The 23010-nt window shown below is 33.3% G+C and overlaps 2 protein-coding genes across 2 annotated transcripts; both read right to left on the minus strand.

Moving 5' to 3' along the window:
• Positions 1 to 3497: 3497 nt before the first annotated feature.
• LOC146540598 (alpha-tocopherol transfer protein-like) lies at positions 3498 to 10849 on the minus strand. Its single transcript, XM_085199346.1, has 6 exons — positions 10649 to 10849; positions 9694 to 9844; positions 5335 to 5449; positions 4488 to 4622; positions 3959 to 4172; positions 3498 to 3665 (listed from the first exon to the last, which is right to left on the minus strand). Exons 1-6 carry the CDS (start codon positions 10809 to 10811, stop codon positions 3517 to 3519), a joined length of 927 nt encoding a protein of 308 aa, XP_085055472.1. The 5' UTR covers positions 10812 to 10849; the 3' UTR covers positions 3498 to 3516.
• A 2178-nt stretch (positions 10850 to 13027) lies between these two features.
• On the minus strand, positions 13028 to 21476 carry LOC146540599 (uncharacterized). Its single transcript, XM_085201960.1, has 6 exons — positions 21276 to 21476; positions 17510 to 17660; positions 15046 to 15160; positions 14514 to 14648; positions 13759 to 13972; positions 13028 to 13256 (listed from the first exon to the last, which is right to left on the minus strand). The coding sequence occupies exons 1-6, from the start codon at positions 21436 to 21438 to the stop codon at positions 13105 to 13107; spliced, it is 930 nt and encodes a 309-aa protein (XP_085058086.1). The 5' UTR covers positions 21439 to 21476; the 3' UTR covers positions 13028 to 13104.
• Between the last annotated feature and the right edge of the window lie 1534 nt (positions 21477 to 23010).

A 23010-nucleotide genomic window follows, 5' to 3' on the forward strand; every position in this document is an offset into this window, starting at 1 on the left:
TAAGAACAGCTTTAGAACATACAAGCAATCCTCTAATATAAGATATCATATATAAAATTAGGCTTTAACACCAGTCAAAACTATGTTTGTGCTATATTTTTCTGTTTGTAGAAAATATTATTATAAATATTGGAGCTAGTCTAGCGACAAGTAGTGGGTTCGATTCCCACTCTAGTAAATGGAGTATTTAATATAATAAGTTCTTTGATTTTCACGATTATTACACATTTTAAATTAAACTATTTTAACCGGATTATTTAAGTATATTTACAATTATACATTTTTGGAAACCCGACGTTTCAAACTCTCTGTCTCTCTCTCTCTCTCTCTCTCTCTCTCTCTCTCTCTCTATTATGTAAATATTGTAAATATTTTATTTTGCTTTCTACGATCTTAGCTGGATCGCTATTGTGTAATATTGTGTTTATTTACCATATATTCCCCTTAATGTTATCTCCATTCAACGTGACATTGGTGAAGCGATTGGTGCTGAACCGGCACGCTCGGAACGCCATAAATAAAGATAATTAAACAAAAAATTATTAATCAATAAAATTAATAAATTGTTCTTATTGTAACTATGCTATATTATATTCGTAGGCGCTTGTAATTTATTAGTGCTTACAATTGTAAACACGACAGTTTGTGTGTTCAATTCCCATTAGAAGAAATTATATATTTAATATTCACATTACCTCGCTTTGGTAACAAGACATAGTGCGGCGTTAAATTCCACTACTCAATATGCAATATCTCAAAGAAAAAACAAGCAGGCTGAAGAGAATGGTTCATTCTTCAAACTCAGTTATGACTCAATAAGAAAGTTAATGGATATATTTTTTTAGAGGTCATCGTGGCGCAGAGGCATAATGGTGTGACTGAAACGCGACGGTTGTGGGTTCGATCCCCACTCGAGGAAGTGAAATATTTATTTACATTTATATTTTCATTTCTTCGCTCTGGTGTCGAGGCAAAAAGCGGCGTTGAGCTCCGCTACTCAACACGCAATGCCTTCAGAATTCGGCGGAAAGTGTGGAACGGAGTGTCTTAACACTAGGTTCATTTGTCTATCCTGCTGTGGGCGGGATACTGCGTGAAGCTGAATTATAGCGCTAGATACACTTAATATAAAGATGACACATTACACGAAAGAAAAATTTAAATTTCACAAAATCCTTTAATTCAAACCTCATAAACAACAATTCATTGTGTAAAGAAGAAAAAGAAAGAAATGATAAAAATAAGCAAAAAACAGAGTAGAATTACATTTTGCAAATTTACTGCTTTAGTAGCTGGCCTACCTCGGAACATTAAAAATGACGGGAACTGGCGAAACTTTGAGAAAAATAAACGTATACATTTGTTTGCTTGTAAATTGTTCAGGAATCTTTGTTGCTTGCAATAAAAGTCAGTTAAGCGAAGTTCTCTTCTAAATTAAGGTGAAAGACCCTATACAGGCAAGATTGAAGAGGGTCTCATTGTGAGATGTGGCTGAGGCGCTATTAATTAATTCTACATTCCTGGGATCTAAAAACAAAACTGTGCTAGAAGTGTTTTGTAAAGAAATATATTAAAAAAAAAAACAGCTACACGCTGTATCCCGCACACAGCTAGGTAGGCAGAGGGAACCTAGTGTTGGGACATTCCGTTCCCCATTTTCTGCCGAATTCTGAAGGGATTACGTGTTAAGTGGCAGAACTCGACGCCGTTCTTTGCTTCATTACCAGAACGAAGAAATGAAAATATAAATGTAAATAAATATTTCATTTCCTCGAGTGCAAATCGAACCCACGACCGTTACCATCACACCCTAGTGCTGCTGTGCCACTACGACCTCATAAAAAAAATTGTACCACATTTTTTTAAAAAATCCTTTGGTCTCTGTTAAATACACTCATGGGCTTAATCATTTCTACTTAATTGAGTGGAAAATTAGTTGTAAAGTTGTGCACTACTTCATAGGTGTCGTTTTCTGTCTTGTTATTATATATTTATCGGAAATATTATATTTATGCTATAGAATATTTTAAGACGAGGAAGGAAAAGGGTGAAGCTGGACAAGTGAATGGGCATCATCTTGAAATCTTTAAGTTAAAAAAATATACTTAATAAATAAATTAAATATGTTTCTTATTCCCAATAATTCATAATAAACTAATCAAGTTTATTATAGACAAAATTTTAATATATAATTATGGAGAGTAGAAGTTATAAATGGCTCTACAATTTCTATTCTATACATTACATTCATTTCTCCATACTTTTGTACTTATTAAGTGGATACTTTCTTAAAAGGGTTTAATAAAACTTCATAATTGTAAATATTTTCTAGAGTGTCTTAACACTAGGTTCCCTCTGCCTATCCTGCTGTGTGCGGGGTACAGCGTGAAGCTGATTTAATTATTATTTTTTGTAATTATTTCTTTTACGCAATACACTCAAGTATATCAATAATTAAATTACAATTAACAGTAAGTAGCTTACTATTGGGAACACTTCGTTTAATATTCATATTCAATTAGAATTAATGGATTCCTTGTAATTTTCATATGTAATAGAACGCAGAACAATTTAATGTATTACAATATTAAATCAATATTTAATTGTTATAAACTTAACCCTCTGGGACTGACGCTGTATCTATATATTATACTACCGGCCCGCCCGCGGCTTCGCCTGCGTGAACTACTTTATTATTAATTTCTATCTCCATGAGTATCTACGTCCTATACCTAAGTGACGTCCATGCAAATGCAATGCAAATTTGAGACTCCTAGCATTTGTAGTAACGAAGTTTCATACAAATTTTCGACCCCAAAAACAACCCCTTAGAAGTCGAATATTGCAAATACCCGTCTTAGCGAGCACCTACGTCCTATAAGTAACTCCTATGCAAAATTTGAGATTCCTAGCACATGTAGTTTCTGAGATTTCGTGATGAGTGACCTTTCGATTTTATATATATAGATAGATAGAAAAAGTTCGCGATATATTAAATTCGGTTTACCATGTATTCTATTGATTTTTAAAATTTAGGCACCACCGCAATATACATACGAGTGTACAGAGAGAGAAAAGTATCCACGAGACTACCACTTCAGTAAAATGTTTAAATGTGTTTTTTTAATGTTATTTATGGGACATAAATTATATGGAGATTTTGCTCTTGAAAAGGTGTTTGCTATTATAGCAACCAATGAAAGGTCAATGATATCGAGCACGTGAACATAACTATTGACCAGAACAACTCCTTGTCATAATGATGTATTATCATTAGGTTCCCTCTACCTACCCTGCTACATGCAGGATATAGGGTGGAACTAATAGAAAAAAAAAATATGTATGTGCAACCAATACCATAAATTATAATAAATGTTCATAGAATTTCTATTCTTAATTTTTGGTAAAGTTTATTGTATACAACGTAGGAAAAGCCTCACACAGCAGTTTAGAAGAGTAAAAAAGAGTTGTGAATGGTTATTAAATAAAAGGCACTATCTACCAAATTAATTTATTTCAATCCACATTCAAAGTCCTAAAAGTACCCTGAGTCCCCATGTACTGGTGGTTGTCATCCTGCCTTAATTTTTCATCGGTACGTGCCTTATTCATTTCACGTAAGTAATCGCTGAATTCGTTGGAAGTTAGGGCGTTCTTGCATTCCTCTGAAAGAAGAATGTTAGAATTATGCTCAATTTTCTTTTTTTCAACTTTACGCTGTATCCTGTATATAGAGGATAGGCGGAGGGAACCAGTGTTAAGACACTCTGTTCTCCACTATCCGCTAAATTTTAGAGCGAATCCCCCGAGTGTATTTGCTTAAAGACAGCCCTGCATCAGAGGTAAAGCGCGAGTGTGTGTCGCGCCGGTGTTAAGCGGACATGAGGCCGATTCCACCTCAAGTCTTACGGAATATGTTATTAATGTAAAATACTTTAAAAATATCGCCATTACTCACCATGAAGTTGAAGTAACGATTTTTCTTTTCCACCATATTCTACTGGCAGAATATCTTTAGGGATATATTCGTAAAGGGACTCAATTGTTTTGTGTACATGTACCCGACCTATGAGTTTTTCGCTCAGAACTTGTTTAAATAAAGCAATGATTGCCTCTATAGCTTTGGAATCTGATAACAAATGCAATCCTTTTATCCTCATACCGTAGCCTTCCTGTAATAATAGAAATAAAAAAAATATATAATGTAAAAGTAACGTCTTTTTCAAAGTAGGGTAGACAGAAAAAAAACAGTGTTCTTAACACTTCTTGAATTCTTTTGCTGGAATTCTAGGTACTAATATATCTTCTTTATTAAAACGATATGATGAAAGCCCATTATAGTCCCTTCATATTTTTCAGTTCCTTTGTAGTAGAGATATAGAGAGGGTAGAATACCTAGTACCAAAATATTCTGTTCTCTCCTTTTCTGTTTCTATCTTGTAAAACTTATTAATTTACTTAGAATCTGTAATATTTTCATCACTCACTCTTATAGTGGTAGTTGCATCTTTTAAATTGACAGGGCTGAACCATTTAAGAGTCTCCATTATGTTAGCTTCAGTATAATCAAAGACGATAGTTAATCCATTACAGTAATCATAAGCCTGTATGTATTCAAATTGCTGAAAAGAATTTTATTTTTATTAGAAGAAGTTATAATTATAAGGACAAAGTAAATAAATATATTTTAGTGTTCAATAGTGCTAAAAGCCAGCAAATTCAAGATCCATGAGGTCTAGGCATTCCGCTTTCATGACTAGGACGGCTGTTGGCGACACTAAACCCTTCCAGGTTACAGTAGGGGTTTACTAGGGATTTTCATCCTTCAATGCTCGATAATGTATCGACACACATCGAAGGCCGACCTCACTGGTCTGCGACCGCAGGGTACTGCACGAACTCAAGGGGCTCATATACAAGAGCCATCATTCGACCGATTCTTTTATACGCCAGCGAATGCTAGCCATCACTACCTCGGGTACACTCTCCTGAGCATCTTCTCAGAAATGAAGATGCTGAGATATTTGAGATACTTTGGCCACGTTACGCGCCGGCCTAGAAACTATGTCAAAAGTAAGTGCCTTGCTATATCACTCCCTGGAGTCCTCCCGCCACGCCACACGCATTGCCTCCAGAATTCGACGTAAATTTATAAGCTAAATGTCTTAACACTAGGTTCCCTTTGCCTACCTTAGTGTGTGCAGGACAACGTGACGCTAAAAAAAATTTTTATTTTAATTTATTATACTTAATTATTTATTTATAGATATTTTATCACAATGTAGGCTTACTTTATTATTCTTAATAAAGTAAGCCTACATTGCCAAAACTTACCATAAAAAGGTATCTGTAGAAATCCGCAAATCCATTAATATATTTTTTACCTTTATTTTTCAAAAAAAATACTCTATAATGATCGTTTGTTATTTTTGGTAAAAAAACTCCATACCTGTAGAAGAATATAAAGCTTTTTAAATACAGGCGTCATACCAAGTTACTGCTATACTAGTAGAGTATACACGACAGGTTGTGAGTTCGATTCTCACTCGACGAAATAAACAAAACAAATTGGCGGAGAATGGAGAGCACCGTGACTAATGCACAGTGAATTACAAGATACAAACATTCCCCTGAAGCGGAACCGAACCCACTATAATCGCGCTTACGGTTAGACACTGTCCCACTGACGACCTAAAAAATATTATTAAAGTTCTTTGATTTTTACAAAAAAAATGTTAATAGCTATCTTAAAATCTAATTTATTATTTTGAATAAAATTTTCATTATATCTTTTCTCAAAACTTCTAATATATGGGTTGGCTCTCTTTACCATTGTATCGTAAAACGACATATTTTATATTTTTTTTCCTGTTATTAATTTTCACATTGCAAAATGATGTTTTTATTGTTTATGCATTAAACTTTAACCTTTAAAACCAGTACAGAACTATCGTAAACGAAGGTTAGTATCGAAAATTATGATATTCTACGAGCTTCTGAGTAAGTACCATGTTAAATTAGTAAGAGGGCAAGTTAAAATACGGTGAAGGTCATTTTTAACTGCTATAATAAAATGCGTTTAACCATACTAATGTTGAAAATTCGAAAGTGTCTGTCTGTCTGTCCTGTTCCGTCCGAGCCAATTGAATTTATGAATATAGCCAAGTTTTTCTCATATTTTTCACTGAAGATTGAGCCACTATAACTTTATTTTTTTATTGGTATTTCTCTACACTAGAGCGAAGAAATGAAAACTATTATATTTCCTCGAGTGGGAATTGAACCCATAACCTATCGCATTTACAGTTACACTTCCTTCTCCTGCGCCATGGTTGGGTAATATCCATACCTATATTATAAATTTGAAAGTAACTCTGTCTGTCTGTCTGTCTGTCTTTACGCAATCAGGGTCAAACCGCTAATTTAATTGTGATAAAATACTCATATAGAGATACTTGAGGGTCTCGGGATGAACATAGGATACTTTTTTTCTCATATTTGTATACCAATATATTAAAATACTTATTAATTTGATGCAATTTATTCTGCCATGTTAATAACAACCGTTGCTAAGCAACGATTTGCAAGGTTTTTTGTTGGAAAATGTCACCCAAAATGAGCTTGAAAAATTATGATGTTATTTATTTGTATTCATATCGCTCTTTATTACTTATGCACTACCGTTATATCCTGCTCTATCGTAAGTTTATGTTAGTTAAGGTTACCTGTAAGAGATCACTAATAGTGATAAGGTCGCCCTTGCATGCTACTCTATGTCTTCTGTCTTACTATTTAGTTATGTGTTTGTTTATGTATGCAATAAAGAGTTTTATCTATCTATCTATCTATCTTGCTTAACGCATGTCTCTCTCTATTGAAAACTGAAAATAATATATATATATTTAATAAATATTCGTATAGTTCAAGCGGGCGTAGCCGCGTTCGGGTCCACTAGTATAATATAATATATTTTTTTGTTTTAATAAATTGCATGAAGCATTACGTAAGACTTTATCCAAAAACAGTTTTTTGTTCATACAAAAAATAACTTATATATATATAAGATAAAAATCAAACATATTGTAAAAAAAATTGAATAACATCTTTTTAATTTTTTAAACAATGCAAGGAAAACATCCGGCATCAGAATTCCGTATAATCATATAATAACACGACAAGGCTTTATTAATTATAATTAATGAATTACTTTATATTGTAATCAACTGTTGTATTTAATTACGAATTAATATCTGCAAGGGTTTAGAGGTCAGTGTTGGCGCAGGGTCACCAACTATAACTGAGATAGGTTATGGGTTCGATCCTCTGTTGAGGAAGAGAAATATTAGATTTTTTTATTTCTTAACTCTGGAGTCTAGGCAAATGGGTGTGTTGAGTTCCGCTACTCAACAGCGGGAAGCTTGAAAAAAATGTATATTTATATACCTAATGCAATGATCAGAATGAAGCTAAAATATATGAATATCTATACTAATATAATAAAGCGGAAGAGTTTGTTTGTTTGTTTATTTGTTTGTTTGTTTGTTTGTTTGTTTGAACGCTAAGATCTCTGGATCTACGGGTCCGATTTACTATGTTTTTGTTTTGTATGAAAGCTGCATTCTCCAAAAGTGCTATAGGCTATATAACATTACATTATACATATATACTAATATATTAAAATACTTATTTCTAATTTGACATGCAATTTATTCTGCCATGTTAATAACAACCGTCGTCGCTAAGCACCGGTTTGCAAAGTTTCTTTGTTGTTTTAAGAAAACGTCACCCAAAATGAACTTATATTTTGATATTCATCCTTATAAAAATAAATATATTATGTAATATTTAATAAATATTCCTATAGTTCAAGCAGGCGTAGCCGTCCGGGTCCACTAGTAGTTCATATATTTCATAATCGAATACTAATTTCTTTTAACTTGACGCTTTATCCTAAATAACAATCGTGGTGATTGGTGTGGGTTCGATTGTGGGTTCCCACTAGGGGAACATACTTAATTTCGTTTTCTCGCTTTAGTAAAAAAGAAAAACGTGACTCTTAGTTCCACTTCTGAACATGGGGAACCTTAAGGAAGTGTTCCCTACTTCTCTATAACAAGAAATTTAGCCTATTACTACTTTAAAAAATACATAATTTACGACTTTTGATGATTATCAGTCTGTGGCTAAAATGCGATATTTTTACATATCAATGAAATCTAATATATTCAAAACATATGCAAAATTAAACACATAAATGTACTATTGACGTCATATTCACCAAGTTGTAACCTTGGCTCGTCTTAGTAGGCTTAAATTAACAAAAATTTATCATTTACCAAAACACAGACCCGAGGCCGACGCGCGGTGTGGGTTCGATCCCCACTCGAGGAAGTGAAATATTTATTTACGTTTATATTTCGATTTCTTCGCTCTGGTGTCAATGCAAAAGCGCGGCGTTGATTTCTGCCACTCAACACGCAATGCCTCCAGAATTCGGCAGAAAGTGGGGAACGGAGTGTCTTAACACTAGGTTCCCTTTGCCTACCCCGCTGTGTGCGGGATACAGCGTGAAGCTGATAAATAAGAACACTACCAAAACACACACTTGACAGCTATCTTTTTTTATATTTCATTGACTTTCGTGGCAAGGACATCAGGTTACTATCATTATATTAGTTGAATTCGAACTTATATGTAAATTACCAATTTAAAAAATCCAAGATTTGAATCAAAATAGTGTTATTATCGTTGTTAGCGTTATTAGCGTATACTGATATATATTTTTATTATATAAGATAATAAATTTTACATTTTTAAATATAAGTTATTATAAAAAAATACATTTATTAGCGTTATTATTATGTCTTATATTATACTAGTGGACCTGTACGCGGCTACGCCCGCTTGAACTGTACTAATTTTATTAAATATATTTATGACATTATTTTCAGTTTTCAATAGAGAGATGCGTTAAGCAAGCTCATTTTGGGTGACGTTTTCTAACAACAAACTTTGCAAATCGTTGCTTGGCAACGACACTTGTTATTAACATGGCGGAATAAATTGCATGTCAAATTAATAAGTATTTTAATATATTGGTATATATCGAAAATATTACAAATATGAGAAAAAAAAGTATCCTATGTTCATCCCGAGACCCTCAAGTATCTCTATATGAGTATTTTATCACAATTAAATTAGCGGTTTGTCCCTGATTGCGTAAAAGACAGACAGACAGACAGAGTTACTTTCGAATTTATGATATAGGTATGGATGTAGGTATGTAGGTATGTAGTTATGAATTGACAGCTTTATACATTAAATATTTAACACACTATTTTTATTAACTAAAAATAAGAACTTGAAAAGAAAAAAAAATGTATATAATATACAAGTTGCAGCCCAGAACTCTGCTTGCGTAAACTGTAAAAAGTTAAATGTTGATTTCTTCGATCCTCTTGGAATTTTGGAGAATCTTCCCATAGTGGTTTCCTAGTCCCTACGCTAACATATCAAGAATAAACTTTCTAGGTCGATTTGTTTTTATTTTGAGCTGTCTAAGTTGTTCTGTCGCTAAGTTAGTAGAGAAAGAGCACACACTGGACAGTAGACAGAGGAAACCTAGTGTTGAGACACTCTGTTCCCCATATTTTCTTTAATTCTACAGATATAAAATTATGGTATAACACTTACAAGTCATTTAGTAGCTCGTATTCATGCACATTGTGAACCCCAAAAAATTCCGGAAACACTGTTCTAAGTGTGCATATTCTATCCAATTTCTTTTTAGCCTTTTCAACGGAACCCTTGCTTATAATAATTGTCCTCTCCAAATAATCTTGAGCTAAAATGAAAAAATATATATTTACTATAATATGCATTTTATGCATGTCTTGAAGAGCATGTATGCATAAAAACGGATATTATTGAAAAAAAATAAGGCAAGTCGTCCAGTGGTGCACGAGCACAAGTATGTGATTGTAAACGCGAAGGGTTGTGGGTTCGATTCCTTTTCAAGGAAATTAAATATTAAATATTTTCATTTATTTGTTTTGGTGTCAAGGTAGAACGTGGCGTTGGGTCCTGCTACTTATCACGCAATGCATCCAGAATGCGGGCTAAAATAGGGAGCGGAATGGCTTAAGCTTAAGCTCTAATAAATGCGGGATAGAGCGGGAAGCTGAAAAAAAAACCTAAAACGTAAAATATATTAAAACAGACGCGAGGAACACAAGTTATATGAGAACAATAATTATCTAGTACAAGTAATTTTAATAAACATGCATATTAATAAGCACACACAATCAATTTTAAATATTTAAGCAATGTAAACATTTATAATATATTTATCTATGCTATTATTATTTTGTTTTTATATAGTTTAATTATTTATTTTTTATAGAACTTTTAGATAAAAATAAATTGAATAAATATGAAAAAAAAATACATGAACTTAACTATATATTTATAATAATAGATAAAATTTAAATGTAAAAAGGTTCCACAATTTCTCTTTACATCTCTTAATGGATGACAATAATCCATCAATAACAACACTCTCAAAAGCTATGTCATAATAGTGCCAAAACCCTCCATCCTCAACTCTCTGCCCGAATTCCAAATACTAAAACAAATAAACAGAACTTACGAAAATCCCTTTTAAGAAAGTGCGGCTGTTTATATATCCATTCTTGTAGTACTGATATAGCTTCTTCTATCCTCCCAGGACTGTCCAAATTATATTGTTTTCTTAGATAACTTAGTGTGTCTGGATTAAATTCAAGAATACAGTTCTGAGGCAGAGACTCCATTGCTGTACTGGCTGAGCGTCCACCAATGACTCAGTCGCTTAGCCTACTAAAATGCCTTTTATGTATTTGGTAAAGTTAGTGTTGCAGATAAAGCGAAACGTGAGCTATGAAATGTCGCAAATCAAATTACAAACGTCAATACTTATTTATTTTTATTGGCTTTTTCTTAAATTAAATCAGCTTCAACCAGCTGGCTGAGGGAACCTAATGTTGTGTTAAGACACTCTGTTCTCCACTTTATTTGATATCAATCAGATACCTTGATGAGGTACGAGCTTTTTAAAAAAATCTCTTGAGAGTGACTTTAAAGTATACTAAACTTGCAAAACAAGAATTTGCTAAATGAATCTTCTTGGTATATAATATATATGTGTATTGGTTTTGTTTTTATATATATTTTTTCTAAATTAGTATTTTTTAATGGTTAGCCCAGTTTTCCATTTATATTCTAAAAATATATATCTAATATTTGGATGTACTTTGTTAATTTAAAGAGACATTGGGTCCAGACGTGGCGTAGGATACTATATACTATTTTTATTTCTTCTCTGTGGTGTCGAGGCAAATAGCGGCGTTGAGTCCTACCACTCATAGCCTCTAGAATCTCAGACCTAGGTTACCTCTGCCTACACCGCTATATACGGAAAACACCGTGAAGCTAAATAAACCGGTACCGAGGCAAAGCGGGGCGATAAGTTCCGCCACTCAACACGCAATGCCTCGAGAATTCAGCAACAGAAAGAGAAAGTGGGAAACGGTGGGAAAAATGTGACAACGGAAACGGAATATCTTAATACAAGTTTTTCAGGTTCCTTCTGTCTATCCTGCTATGTACGAGATACTTAAAAATTATTTTTTAAATATTAGATATTTAAAAAAACCGAATTCACTGGACCAATCTGTATAATGTTGAAAATTTTATATAGTTAGCTTAAAATGTAAAACGATTATAAATAAAAAAGTACCATGTATTTTTTTATATTGATCGTTTTATATAAAAATATTGTTTATTTTTATATAAAACGATTTTTATTTTTTGTTGAACGAAAAATGTTTTTTATTTTTTTACATTGGTCATATAATATAATATATATATACATATATTTGAAAATATTAAAAGATCCTTATAAAAATTATATATATTGTAACCCCAAGGTAACTTTTTACACCAATCGATGAAAATAAATATACTACTATATTTTTTAAAATATATAAAGTTTCTTCAGCCACCTCTCCACTCCAAGGACCATAATATATAATCCATAAGCTATAAAAAATTTTAGCTACAATTCCTTAAATTGATTCAGTAATACAAACTAAGTTTCTTACTTTTGAATTTACTATTCAAAAATATTTTTCACAAATAATATGTAATGATGGTAGCGTTACTAAATTAAAAAATCAAATTAAATTAAATCAGCTTCACGCTGTATCCCGCACACGGCAAGGTAAGCAGAGGGAACCTAGTGTTAAGGCACTCCGTTTCTCACTTTCCCAAAAAAATTATGCATACTTGCCAAATTGAATAGCTGATTTGTTTTAAAATGTTTTTTTTTTCAATTATAGCGGTTTTTATATTATTTAATCTGCTTGTGAATTTAAACTCCTGCCATTTTTTAATAGTCGTCGCACTTTCTATACTTTGCTCTTTAAAAAATAATCTACGTATACGTATATGAAATATTTATTTGCATATACATTTATATTTTCATTTCTTCGCTCTGGTGTCGAGTTCCACCACTCAAAACTCAATGCCTCTAGAATTGGGCGGAAAGTGGAGAACGGAATGTCTTAGCAATAGGTTGCATCTGCGGTGTGTGAAATCCTGTAACGGATTTCCGCCCGAGTGGGGACTCGAATGGGTTATGTGAAGCTCGCAGCCTGTGAGATGCAGGTCGTCCGAGGCATGTCCTACTCTTACTAAAATCTTACGTTGCTCCTCTTCGACTGGTACTGGCTGAGAGACATGGGCACTAAAATCTTGCATGAATTGCGGTGGCAGGAGGTGGACCGTGGTCCCAGTGGCCCTGATGGCCAACATCCCTGCGACCATCGCAGCAGAGTGACGTTAAGCGGGTCCATGATGTTCACCACTTACAGGGTACCGTAGTACCGTACCGACCGCTCGAAACAAGTTCCAAGTTCCAAACAATTTTAATTTCAGTTCAGAAAAGAAATGTACACTCAATGGTTGCGGAAAAATATCTTTATTTTTTATTTTATTTTTAACAGGATTATTTATTTTATTTTTAACAGGATTAATTAAAAAAAAATGATGATAAATTAATTTATTTCAATCCACATTCAAAGTTCTAAACGTTCCCTGTGTTCCCATGTACTCGTGGTTGCTATCACCCTGTCTCAAACTTTCATCGGTACGCGCTTTGTTCATTTCACGTAAGTAATTGCTGAATTCGTTGGTAGTTAGGGTGTTTTTGCATTCCTCTGAAAGAAAAAAGAAATATTAAACTCTATTCTTTTTTACCAATATATACTAATACTAGCGGACGCGCGCAGCTTCGCTTGTGTATTTAAGGGTGAATTCTAATAAACCATGAAACATGTGTCCAATTAAATACTTTTAAGAGTCTGAATTTCAAATTTTATAAGAATAGGTGCCGATTTTTTTTTTTTTTCCATACTAACTTTCAAACCCTATTTCACCCCTTTAGGGTTAAAATTTTTCAAAATCCCTTCTTAGTGGATGTCCAGATTACGAAAGTAAACATCTGTACAAATTTCACGTTTCTACGCTCAGCGGTTACGACTGTGCGTGCGTTTTACCTCAGTCAGTGAGGACAAGTCCTTTTATATATATAGATCTGATTATTATTATTAAACGTTAATGGATTATTTTTATTATGAAAATGTACGGCGTTCAGTTACGCTATCAACACACGAGAGTCAAACAATAAATCTTACAATAAAATTAAAAAATATTACTGACCATGAAGTTGAATTAACGATTTCTCTTTTCCCCCATATTCTACTGGCAAAATATCTTTAGGTATATAATCATATACGGAATCAATAGTTTTATGTACTTGTATTCGACCGATAAGTTTTTGACTCAACACTTGTTTAATAAGAATTACGATAGCCTCTATAGCCTTGGAACCTGATAATAAATGTAATCCTTTTATCCTCATACCGTAACCTTCCTGTAATAAATGGAATAAGCATTTTTTAAATTTACAATACTCCGGCATATTGCAGGGTAGTCAGATGGAACTGTTCTTGACTTCACGCCAGAATTAGTGAAGTTGAAGTCGATCGTCGAATTGTAGGCAGAGGGAACCTTTGAACTTAGCGTTAAGACATTTCATTCTCCATTAAGATTCTTTTGTTCCACTTTCCACCGAATTTGCCTTATCCGATAGAATAAATAAATAAATCAAGAAATAAGTATTATTTAATTTACAATACTCCGGCATATTGCAGATGGAACTGTTCTTGACTTCACACCAGAATTAGTGAAGTCGATCGTCGAGTTTTAGGCAGAGGGAACCTGGGAACTTAACGTTAAGATATTTCATTCTCCATTAAGATTCTTTTGAGAACAAAAGAACCTCAAAAGAGGAAAACATCTTTCCACCGAATTTGCCTTATCCGATAGAATAAAAACGGTTTAAGAAATTATTAATTCTTCTATAAGAAATATTTAAAGCATTTTTCTTTATAAATAATAACATCAATATTTACCATTATTGTCGTAACTGCAGTTTTCATATCAACAGGGTTTAAACATTTAACTATCTCCATTATGTTTGCTTCAGTATAGTCAACAAGGAGAGTTAACCCGTTGCAGTAATCATAAGCCTGTATGTATTCAAATTGCTGGAACCAACAATTACCAAATATGAACCTAATACAAACCTTATACAGCATGTTAATTTTTGGGAACCAACGGGAGTTAAATTTATAGGTATATTTAAAAGTAACCTCGTGAAAATTTTGAACCCTATAAACATCGAAAGCAGCAGACATAAAAAACGTGTCTGTATGTATAGTACATTTTTATTCTTTTTTTTTTAACTGTTTTGTTCAGATTTACGTATTTATTGAATGTTATGAAAAAGACACATGAGAAGGTTTTTTCAGCTTTATTTATATCCTAAATATGAAAAGTAGTAGTATTTTTATATATATTTCAATTTACTTTGCTTAATCCATCTTGCACGTTAGATTACCCGATTACATTTTAATTACCCACAAAAATTTTACCAAAACTCACCATAAAAAGGTATCTGTAGAAATCAATAAATCCATTTGGATATTTTTTACCTCCATTTTTCATAACAAACACTCTGTAATGATCGTTTGTTATTTTTGGTAAAAATACTCCGTACCTGTAACGAATGAGAAGCATTTAAATACAAATTTATTAATATAGTAATTAGAAATTAATATCTTTTCATTTCATATTAATTGACCTAAAAATACTATATTATGGGACAAGGCGCGGCGTTTAGTACCGCCACTCAACACGTAATGCCGCCAGAATTTGGCGGGTAATGGGGAACGGAATGTCCTAACACTAGGTTCCCTCTGTCTACCAGGGTAACACAGCAGGCCGTGTGCGGGATACTGCGTGAAGCTGATTTATTTATTTTAATTTATATAACTAATTAAAAGGGCAGGGTCAGTAAACTGTACAATTACGTAATTTACATATAAACCTTCAAATACTGGTAGTCTATACCGGTCTTGTAGGTTAGAGGAAAAATGCATAATATAAATTGTCGCCCTTGGGGTCAATCCACGTGTTACAAATTACTAGATAGAGTGACCAATAAAGGAAAACTAAAAAAAACATAAATTATCCAAATATTTAATATCCTCGAGTGGGAATCGAACCCTAAGCCTCTCGCGTTTACACTCAAACACACACACTCAAATATTGTAATATATTCTTTTATTATATGAAGAAATTAGTTTGAACCAGAGCAGGCACTATAACGACATCGCTGTGTTGAGTAATTGGATTATAATTAATAAAGTTATCAACATTAAATGATGGTCATTATAAATCGATCTGGGGCAATAACATTCTGTGGTAATTCTGAAATGTATTTCGTCTAATTATAACAGTTAAGTAATATTTAGGCCTAAATTTGTAGCTGCTCTCAAGGCTAAAATTGATTTTGAGATAATGACATATGTTTTAGTGAAAACTGCATCTCAAGATCGACTTCGACTGAAGATCGACCCACTGAATAAGCCTTAGGAATTGGTCTGAATGGCGAAACTCACTTATGAATCAACTTATGTCTTCAGGAGCGGGGAAATGAAAATAGCTAAGTTTAATCTTTCCCACAAGCGGGAATCGATCCTACAACCATCGCATTTACAATCCTACAACCCACTATGTGGTTGTGGCTTAACTATGACCCCCAGCTCATGTCAAAGTTTACTTCTAAAAGGATTGGAAATTAAATACGAATAAAAAAAACTTTTACGTTTCTCCTTCAAAAAAAAAAGAAAAATAAAAGGGGTGGTCAAGTGGGGTTAAAAAAGTAAAAAAATAAATGAGTTGTATGTTGTTCGTGGGTTAACTTACATGAGATCAAATCCAAGTAATCTTTAGCTTTCTAGGAATATGATCATACAATCAGTCAGCGTAAGTGACGAAATTGGGAGTTTTTAGATAACAAGAAAATTTTAACTGTAAGAATTATGCATATAATCAATCTACTATTGGCTACTTAGTTAGGGTTCCTCCCAGGTCCCAGATCTCATGTTTTAGGGGTTCAAAAAACGATGAATCCTTGAATGAAGAAAAAGAAAGTAGTACCCCCTTGGATTTCGTTTGTCTTGGTGAGATACGGCACTAGTGGCCCCAAATACTCACAAAAGTAAGAGAAATAAAGGAGGCACTACTTACCTTTTTCCGAAATGTTTCCTTTTTTTCTGATCTTTAGTAAAAATATATATTTATATTATACATACACATGTATTTTTATTGTTGCAATAAAAACTTTATTATTGTCTCTGTTAAAATCGTTAAGACTAAAATCACTTCATCTATATATATAAAATCAAAAGGTCACTCACTCATCACGAAATCTCAGAAACTACATGTGCTAGAAATCTCAAATTTTGCATAGGAGTTATTTATAGGACATAGGTGCTCACTAAGACGGGAATTTGCAATATTCGACTTCTAAGGGATTGTTTTTGGGGTCGAAAGTTTGTATGAAACTTAGTTACTACAAATGCTAGGAGTCTCAAATTTTGCATAGACGTCACTAGGACGTAGTCATGGAGACAGAAATTAATAATAACATAGTTCACGCGGGTGAAACCGCGAGCGGGCCGCTAGTGAGTTATAAAACTACATATTTACGACTTTTTCGTTAACAATTTCTTATACATTTTTTGTTTGGTATATTATAATAGTTTTGACTTTTAAATAAGTAGGAAAATAATTATAATTCATTCTTTTTACTAGTCCAAGCGTAAATAAATAATAGCCCCAATCAAAGTTTGGTCTTAACAATTACTTTTGTATATAAATAGAAAGATAATATAAAAAATACGAAATAATATTATATGAATTACATAAATTAAATTAAAATTAAATCAGCTTCACGCTGTATCCCGCACACAGCGGGGTAGGCAGAGAGAACCTAGTGTTAAGACACTCCGTTGAATGGCACAACTCAAATTAGTAAATAAGAATATCATACAACACTTACAAGTCATTTAGTAGCTCGAACTTATGTACATTGTGAACACCAAAGAAGTCTGGACAAACTGTTCTGAGCGTGCATATTCTGTCTAACTTTTTCTTCGCCTTTTCTACAGAACCCTTGCTGATAATAATTGTCCTTTCCAAGTAATCCTTAGCTAAAACATATTACAATTATTAAGCATATAGGTAATTAGCGTCATAAGGCAGGGGCCCAAGGTTCCAGGTATAGGGTTCCAATCCAAAGGTCATAGATCCAAAGTTCTAGGTTTCCAATATTGTTCAAAAATTCATTTTTTTTCAAAATCTAACAAATTCCCTAAAATCTGCTGAACCACTCAAAATCATTAAATATGAATGGGGGTGAAATGGGGCACTAGGGTCCTCTAATCGTAGACTACCGATACGCCGATCAAGTTACATCCAGTATATATACAGGGTGTCCCAGGAGTCAACGATAAAACGAAACCAGGTGATAGACCAAGTCGTGACAGTTATGAGAAAAATATAAAAAAAAATCTTTGTCATGTATTTTTCATATTATATTGATTTTAAAAAATATCGCAAAAACCGACACCCTGTGATGGTTTTTCAAGTCCCAGGACTACAAATATTACTCTTTGTTCATTTTTTTTTCTGTAATGTAATCATGAGTAACCCTTCTGTGAATTACAGTTTAAGATTTAAACATACCTGCATCAGTTTTCAATAAAATGTGGTGTTTTTGCCAAACATTAAATTCAAAATATTTAGTACACCCAACTTTAACCGACTGTACTATAAAAAAAATGTACTACACTGTTTTTGCAAGTAACTTTAAAAGTTGGCGCATTTAATCTGGATTCCGAAATGGTACGACACTTGCTGGATTACTTCTTTGTTGAAGAGAGAAAAATCGAAATACACGATAATCGGGATGACGTTCAGCTTTTTGGTATCTTTTCCGATACATTCTAGCTGCAGCATTTGCGTTACATAACCATTCTCCATGAATGAAATGCATATTGGCAATGTGTCAAAGACCGAGTATATCGCCTGCAAGACCCCGGACTCGAGCACTGTCCTTATAAGTCCTGGGTCATCCCCTAAGTTGGAAAAGTTCAGGTACCTTGGATCCGTCATGCACGAGTCTGGAGTCATCGATCACGATCTCTATAAGACGGATAAGAGTTTGGAAAGTATCCTGCGATCACAGACCACACCAGTGACCTCCCTAAACTAAACACTTAGCCCAGGCAACGCTTATCCGACTTAGGGGCTGGCCCAGGAATTATAAGAACAGTGCTCGAATCCGGGCTCTCGCAGGCCATATACTCTATCGTAGGTCTATGACACGTTGCCAATATGCATTTCATTCATGGAGAATGGTTATGTAACGCAAATGCTGCAGCTAGAATGTATCGGAAAAGATACCAAAAAGCTGAACGTCATCCCGATTATCGTGTATTTCGATTTTTCTCTCTTCAACAAAGAAGTAATCCAGCAAGTGTCGTACCATTTCGGAATCCAGATTAAATGCGCCAACTTTTAAAGTTACTTGCAAAAACAGTGTAGTACATTTTTTTTATAGTACAGTCGGTTAAAGTTGGGTGTACTAAATATTTTGAATTTAATGTTTGGCAAAAACACCACATTTTATTGAAAACTGATGCAGGTATGTTTAAATCTTAAACTGTAATTCACAGAAGGGTTACTCATGATTACATTACAGAAAAAAAAATGAACAAAGAGTAATATTTGTAGTCCTGGGACTTGAAAAACCATCACAGGGTGTCGGTTTTTGCGATATTTTTTAAAATCAATATAATATGAAAAATACATGACAAAGATTTTTTTTTATATTTTTCTCATAACTGTCACGACTTGGTCTATCACCTGGTTTCGTTTTATCGTTGGCTCCTGGGACACCCTGTATATATATCTATATATATAAAATCGAAAGGTCACTCACTCATCACGAAATCTCAGAAACTACATGTGCTAGGAATTTCAAATTTTGCATAGGAGTTATTTATAGGACGTAGGTGCTCGCTAAGACGGGAATTTGTAATATTCGACTTCTAAGGGGTTGTTTTTGGGGTTGAAAGTTTGTATGAAACTTCGTTACTACAAATGCTAGGAGTCTCAAATTTTGCATGGACATCACATATAGGACGTAGGTACTCATAGAGACAGAAATTAATAATAGCGTAGTTCACGCAGGCGAAGCCGCGGGCGGGCCGCTAGTATACTTATATATATAAAATCGAAAGGTCACTCACTCATCACGAAATCTCAAAAACTACATGTGCTAGGAATCTCAAATTTTGCATAGGAGTTACTTATAGGACGTAGGTGCTCGCTAAGACAGGAATTTGCAATATTCGACTTCTAAGGGGTTGTTTTTGGGGTCGAAAGTTTGTATGAAACTTCCTTACTACAAATGCTAGGAATCTCAAATTTTGCATAGACGTCACTAGGACGTAGTCATGGAGACAGAAATTAATAATAACATAGTTCACGCGGGTGAAACCGCGAGCGGGTCGCTAGTATATATATATATATATATATATATATATATATACATATGAAATAAATAAATCAGCTTCACGCTGAATCCCGCACACAGCAAGGTAGGCAAAGGCAATCTAGTGTTAAGACACTCCGTTCCCGTCCACGCATCCACGCATCCACCGTCCACGCATTGCGTGTTGAGTGGCAGAACTCAACAGACAGAGCGAAGAAATGGAAATATAAACGTAATATTTAGGCCTGTATTTGTCAATTGCTCTCAAGTGTAAAATCGATTTTGAGATCAATTTTCTTAATAAACTACATGTGTTTTTGTGAAAACTGCATCTCAAGATCGACCTCAGACTTGAGAGCGGTTTATAAATATGAACCTTAGACCCACTGAATAAGCCTTAAGAGTTCGTTTGAGTGGCGAAACTCAACCCCAACTTATGTCTACCGGAGCGGAGAACACCTACTATCGCATTTACAGTTCCACAACCCAGTTTGTTTGTAGTTTACGCCGTCCACGCATTGCGTGTTGAGTGGCAGAACTCAACAGACAGAGCGAAGAAATGGAAATATAAACGTAAATAAATATTTCACTTCCTCGAGTGGGGATCGAACCCACGACCGTCGCGTTACAGTCACACCCTTGTGCCTCATTGTTAGTTGTAATAGTAAGTTTACATAGTTGTAATTTTTTATTATTCTCACTTTATATATGTATATACATTGTAGGTACATGTTTTAGAAACGTGCATAAAATATTAACAACCTAAAACAAAATAATAAAACTTAAGATAGTATTATAATATATGTGGACCAAGCAATTATTATGTTGTTTTAATAATATTGATAAACATGCAAACTATGAGAAAAAATTCAAACACAATCAATTTTAAATATTTCAGCAATGTCATAGGTTTATTTAATTTACGTAAACATTTTGTATAATTTGGCTATACTATAACAATAAGCTTAAGCGGGCGAAGCCGCGCGTGTGTAACTACTATTAAAAAAATATCTAACCTGATTAAGTAATAAATTGTTTATATAAATATTGGAGACTTAGTTTAAGTATGTATTAGCAAATGAACGTTATTTTTCTAGAATATAATAGAGTGTAATTCTCAATTTCGGTTTCAGGATACCGACTATGCATTAAGAAGAATAAAATTAGGGTAGGCAGAGAGAATTTAGTGCCAAATCACTCCAATCTTACCTCAGCGCCTGCAATTCTTGGTATTTATAAATAGAATAAAAAGAAAATAAACACTCACGAAAATCTTTTCTAAGAAAGTGAGGTTGTTTGCTTATCCACTCCTGTAGAACAGAAATTGCTTCTTCAATCCTACCAGGCTTGTCTAAATCGTATTGTTTTCTAAGAAAAGTCAATGTATCGGAATTAAATTCTAAAATACAGTTCTTAGGTAGCGACTCCATTACTGCTTTGGTTGAAGGTGCGAGAATAACTGAGTTCATCACTTTTAACTTATTTAAATATATTTTAAGTTATAAGGCTAGTGTTGCACATGAAGCGTAACGTAAGCGTTAATATACTCTTCTAATAAACATTGTATACGAACAATGTTAAGGTTATCTTTATGAATAAGTTATGAAGGTTAAACAAAAACATTTTTTGTTAGTATTATTAGTTAGCTCGTGGGTAAGTGTTAAGCTTGTTTAATGTAATCTCTATAGATAAGCAAACAATAGCCGTTTTTCAAATAGCAAATAGTTACTGTGGCCAGTCGTGGCGTTGGGGCATAAATGCGTGACTGTAAACGCGACTGGTTGTGGGTTCGATCCCCAGTCAAGGAAATTAAATATTATATTTTCATTTCTTAATAATGCAAATAATAAGTAAAATGTTTAACAAAAAAATACACTACATAAAAAAATAAATAACGAAATCTAAAAATATCACTTAAAACATTTAATGTGTCACATACCTTAGTAACATTAGTTTGTAAAAAAATGCAACAATCAGGAATCTCACTTCTGACATCAATTTAAAAAGTTTTTGCTTGTAACTATTACAGTATAATCAATTTTTTACCAAAAAAAACAAACTTACTAAATTTTTACCGGATTCCATAATCGGAACCTAACCAAACTTTCATCAAATTATCCTTGAAGTGTATCCTTTCAAATAAAAAAAAAGAATCATCAAAATCGGTTAGCGCGACATTGAGTTATTCGGCTATTTGTCGCGCACATACCTTATGCAAATTTAAGACTTATGTGATTTTCTCATAGATACCATTGTCAGACATGGACCAAAAAAATGGGACCATTCGGGAAGCTTCAGCTTCACAAATAAAAAAAAATTTTTCAAAATCGGTTCACCCAGTCAAAAGTTATGAGGTAACAAACATAAAGAATAAATAAAAAAAAGATAAAAAAAATACAATCGAATTGATAACCTCCTTTTCTTACAGAAGTCGGTTAAAAAAGAAAGAAGCTAGTGCTCAAAGATGGAGAGCATCTTCGTCTAAGTGGCGGAAGTTAACGGCACGTTTGTCATTGCCAAAACAGGATAATAAAAACAATTAAAATATAATCCTTCCTTAGGAAACCCACAATTAACGTGTTAGATTAGTTAGTGGACTCATTAAAAATTCATTTTATTATTGCATAATTATTATACATATATTAGTTAAGTAAGTTATAGTTTACAGTAACAGTAGTTTACAAAAAGTAATACAATGTAAAACCAATAATATTATTACTTATTAAAATCAATAAACCAGTAATATTATTGTTTTTCATTAAAATATATTTCAATTCATATGTGAGGATATTACTCTGTTGAGCAATGCCTCCAGAATTCGGGGGAAAATGGGCAACGGAGTGTCTTAACACTGTGAATTGCGTACAGAGTGAAGCTGATTTATTTATTTAGCTACATATAACATTGCTTCTATTACAAAAATAATTTAAAAAAGTTTCGGACATTTTGCTCAAGAGTGCCTACTCGAGCAACTTATAGGGACACACTTTCACACAAATAAA

The sequence above is a fragment of the Heliconius melpomene genome, chromosome 2 (genome assembly GCF_056956725.1).
Source record: "Heliconius melpomene rosina isolate 202511_hmr_F chromosome 2, ASM5695672v1, whole genome shotgun sequence".
NCBI lineage: Eukaryota > Metazoa > Arthropoda > Insecta > Lepidoptera > Nymphalidae > Heliconius > Heliconius melpomene.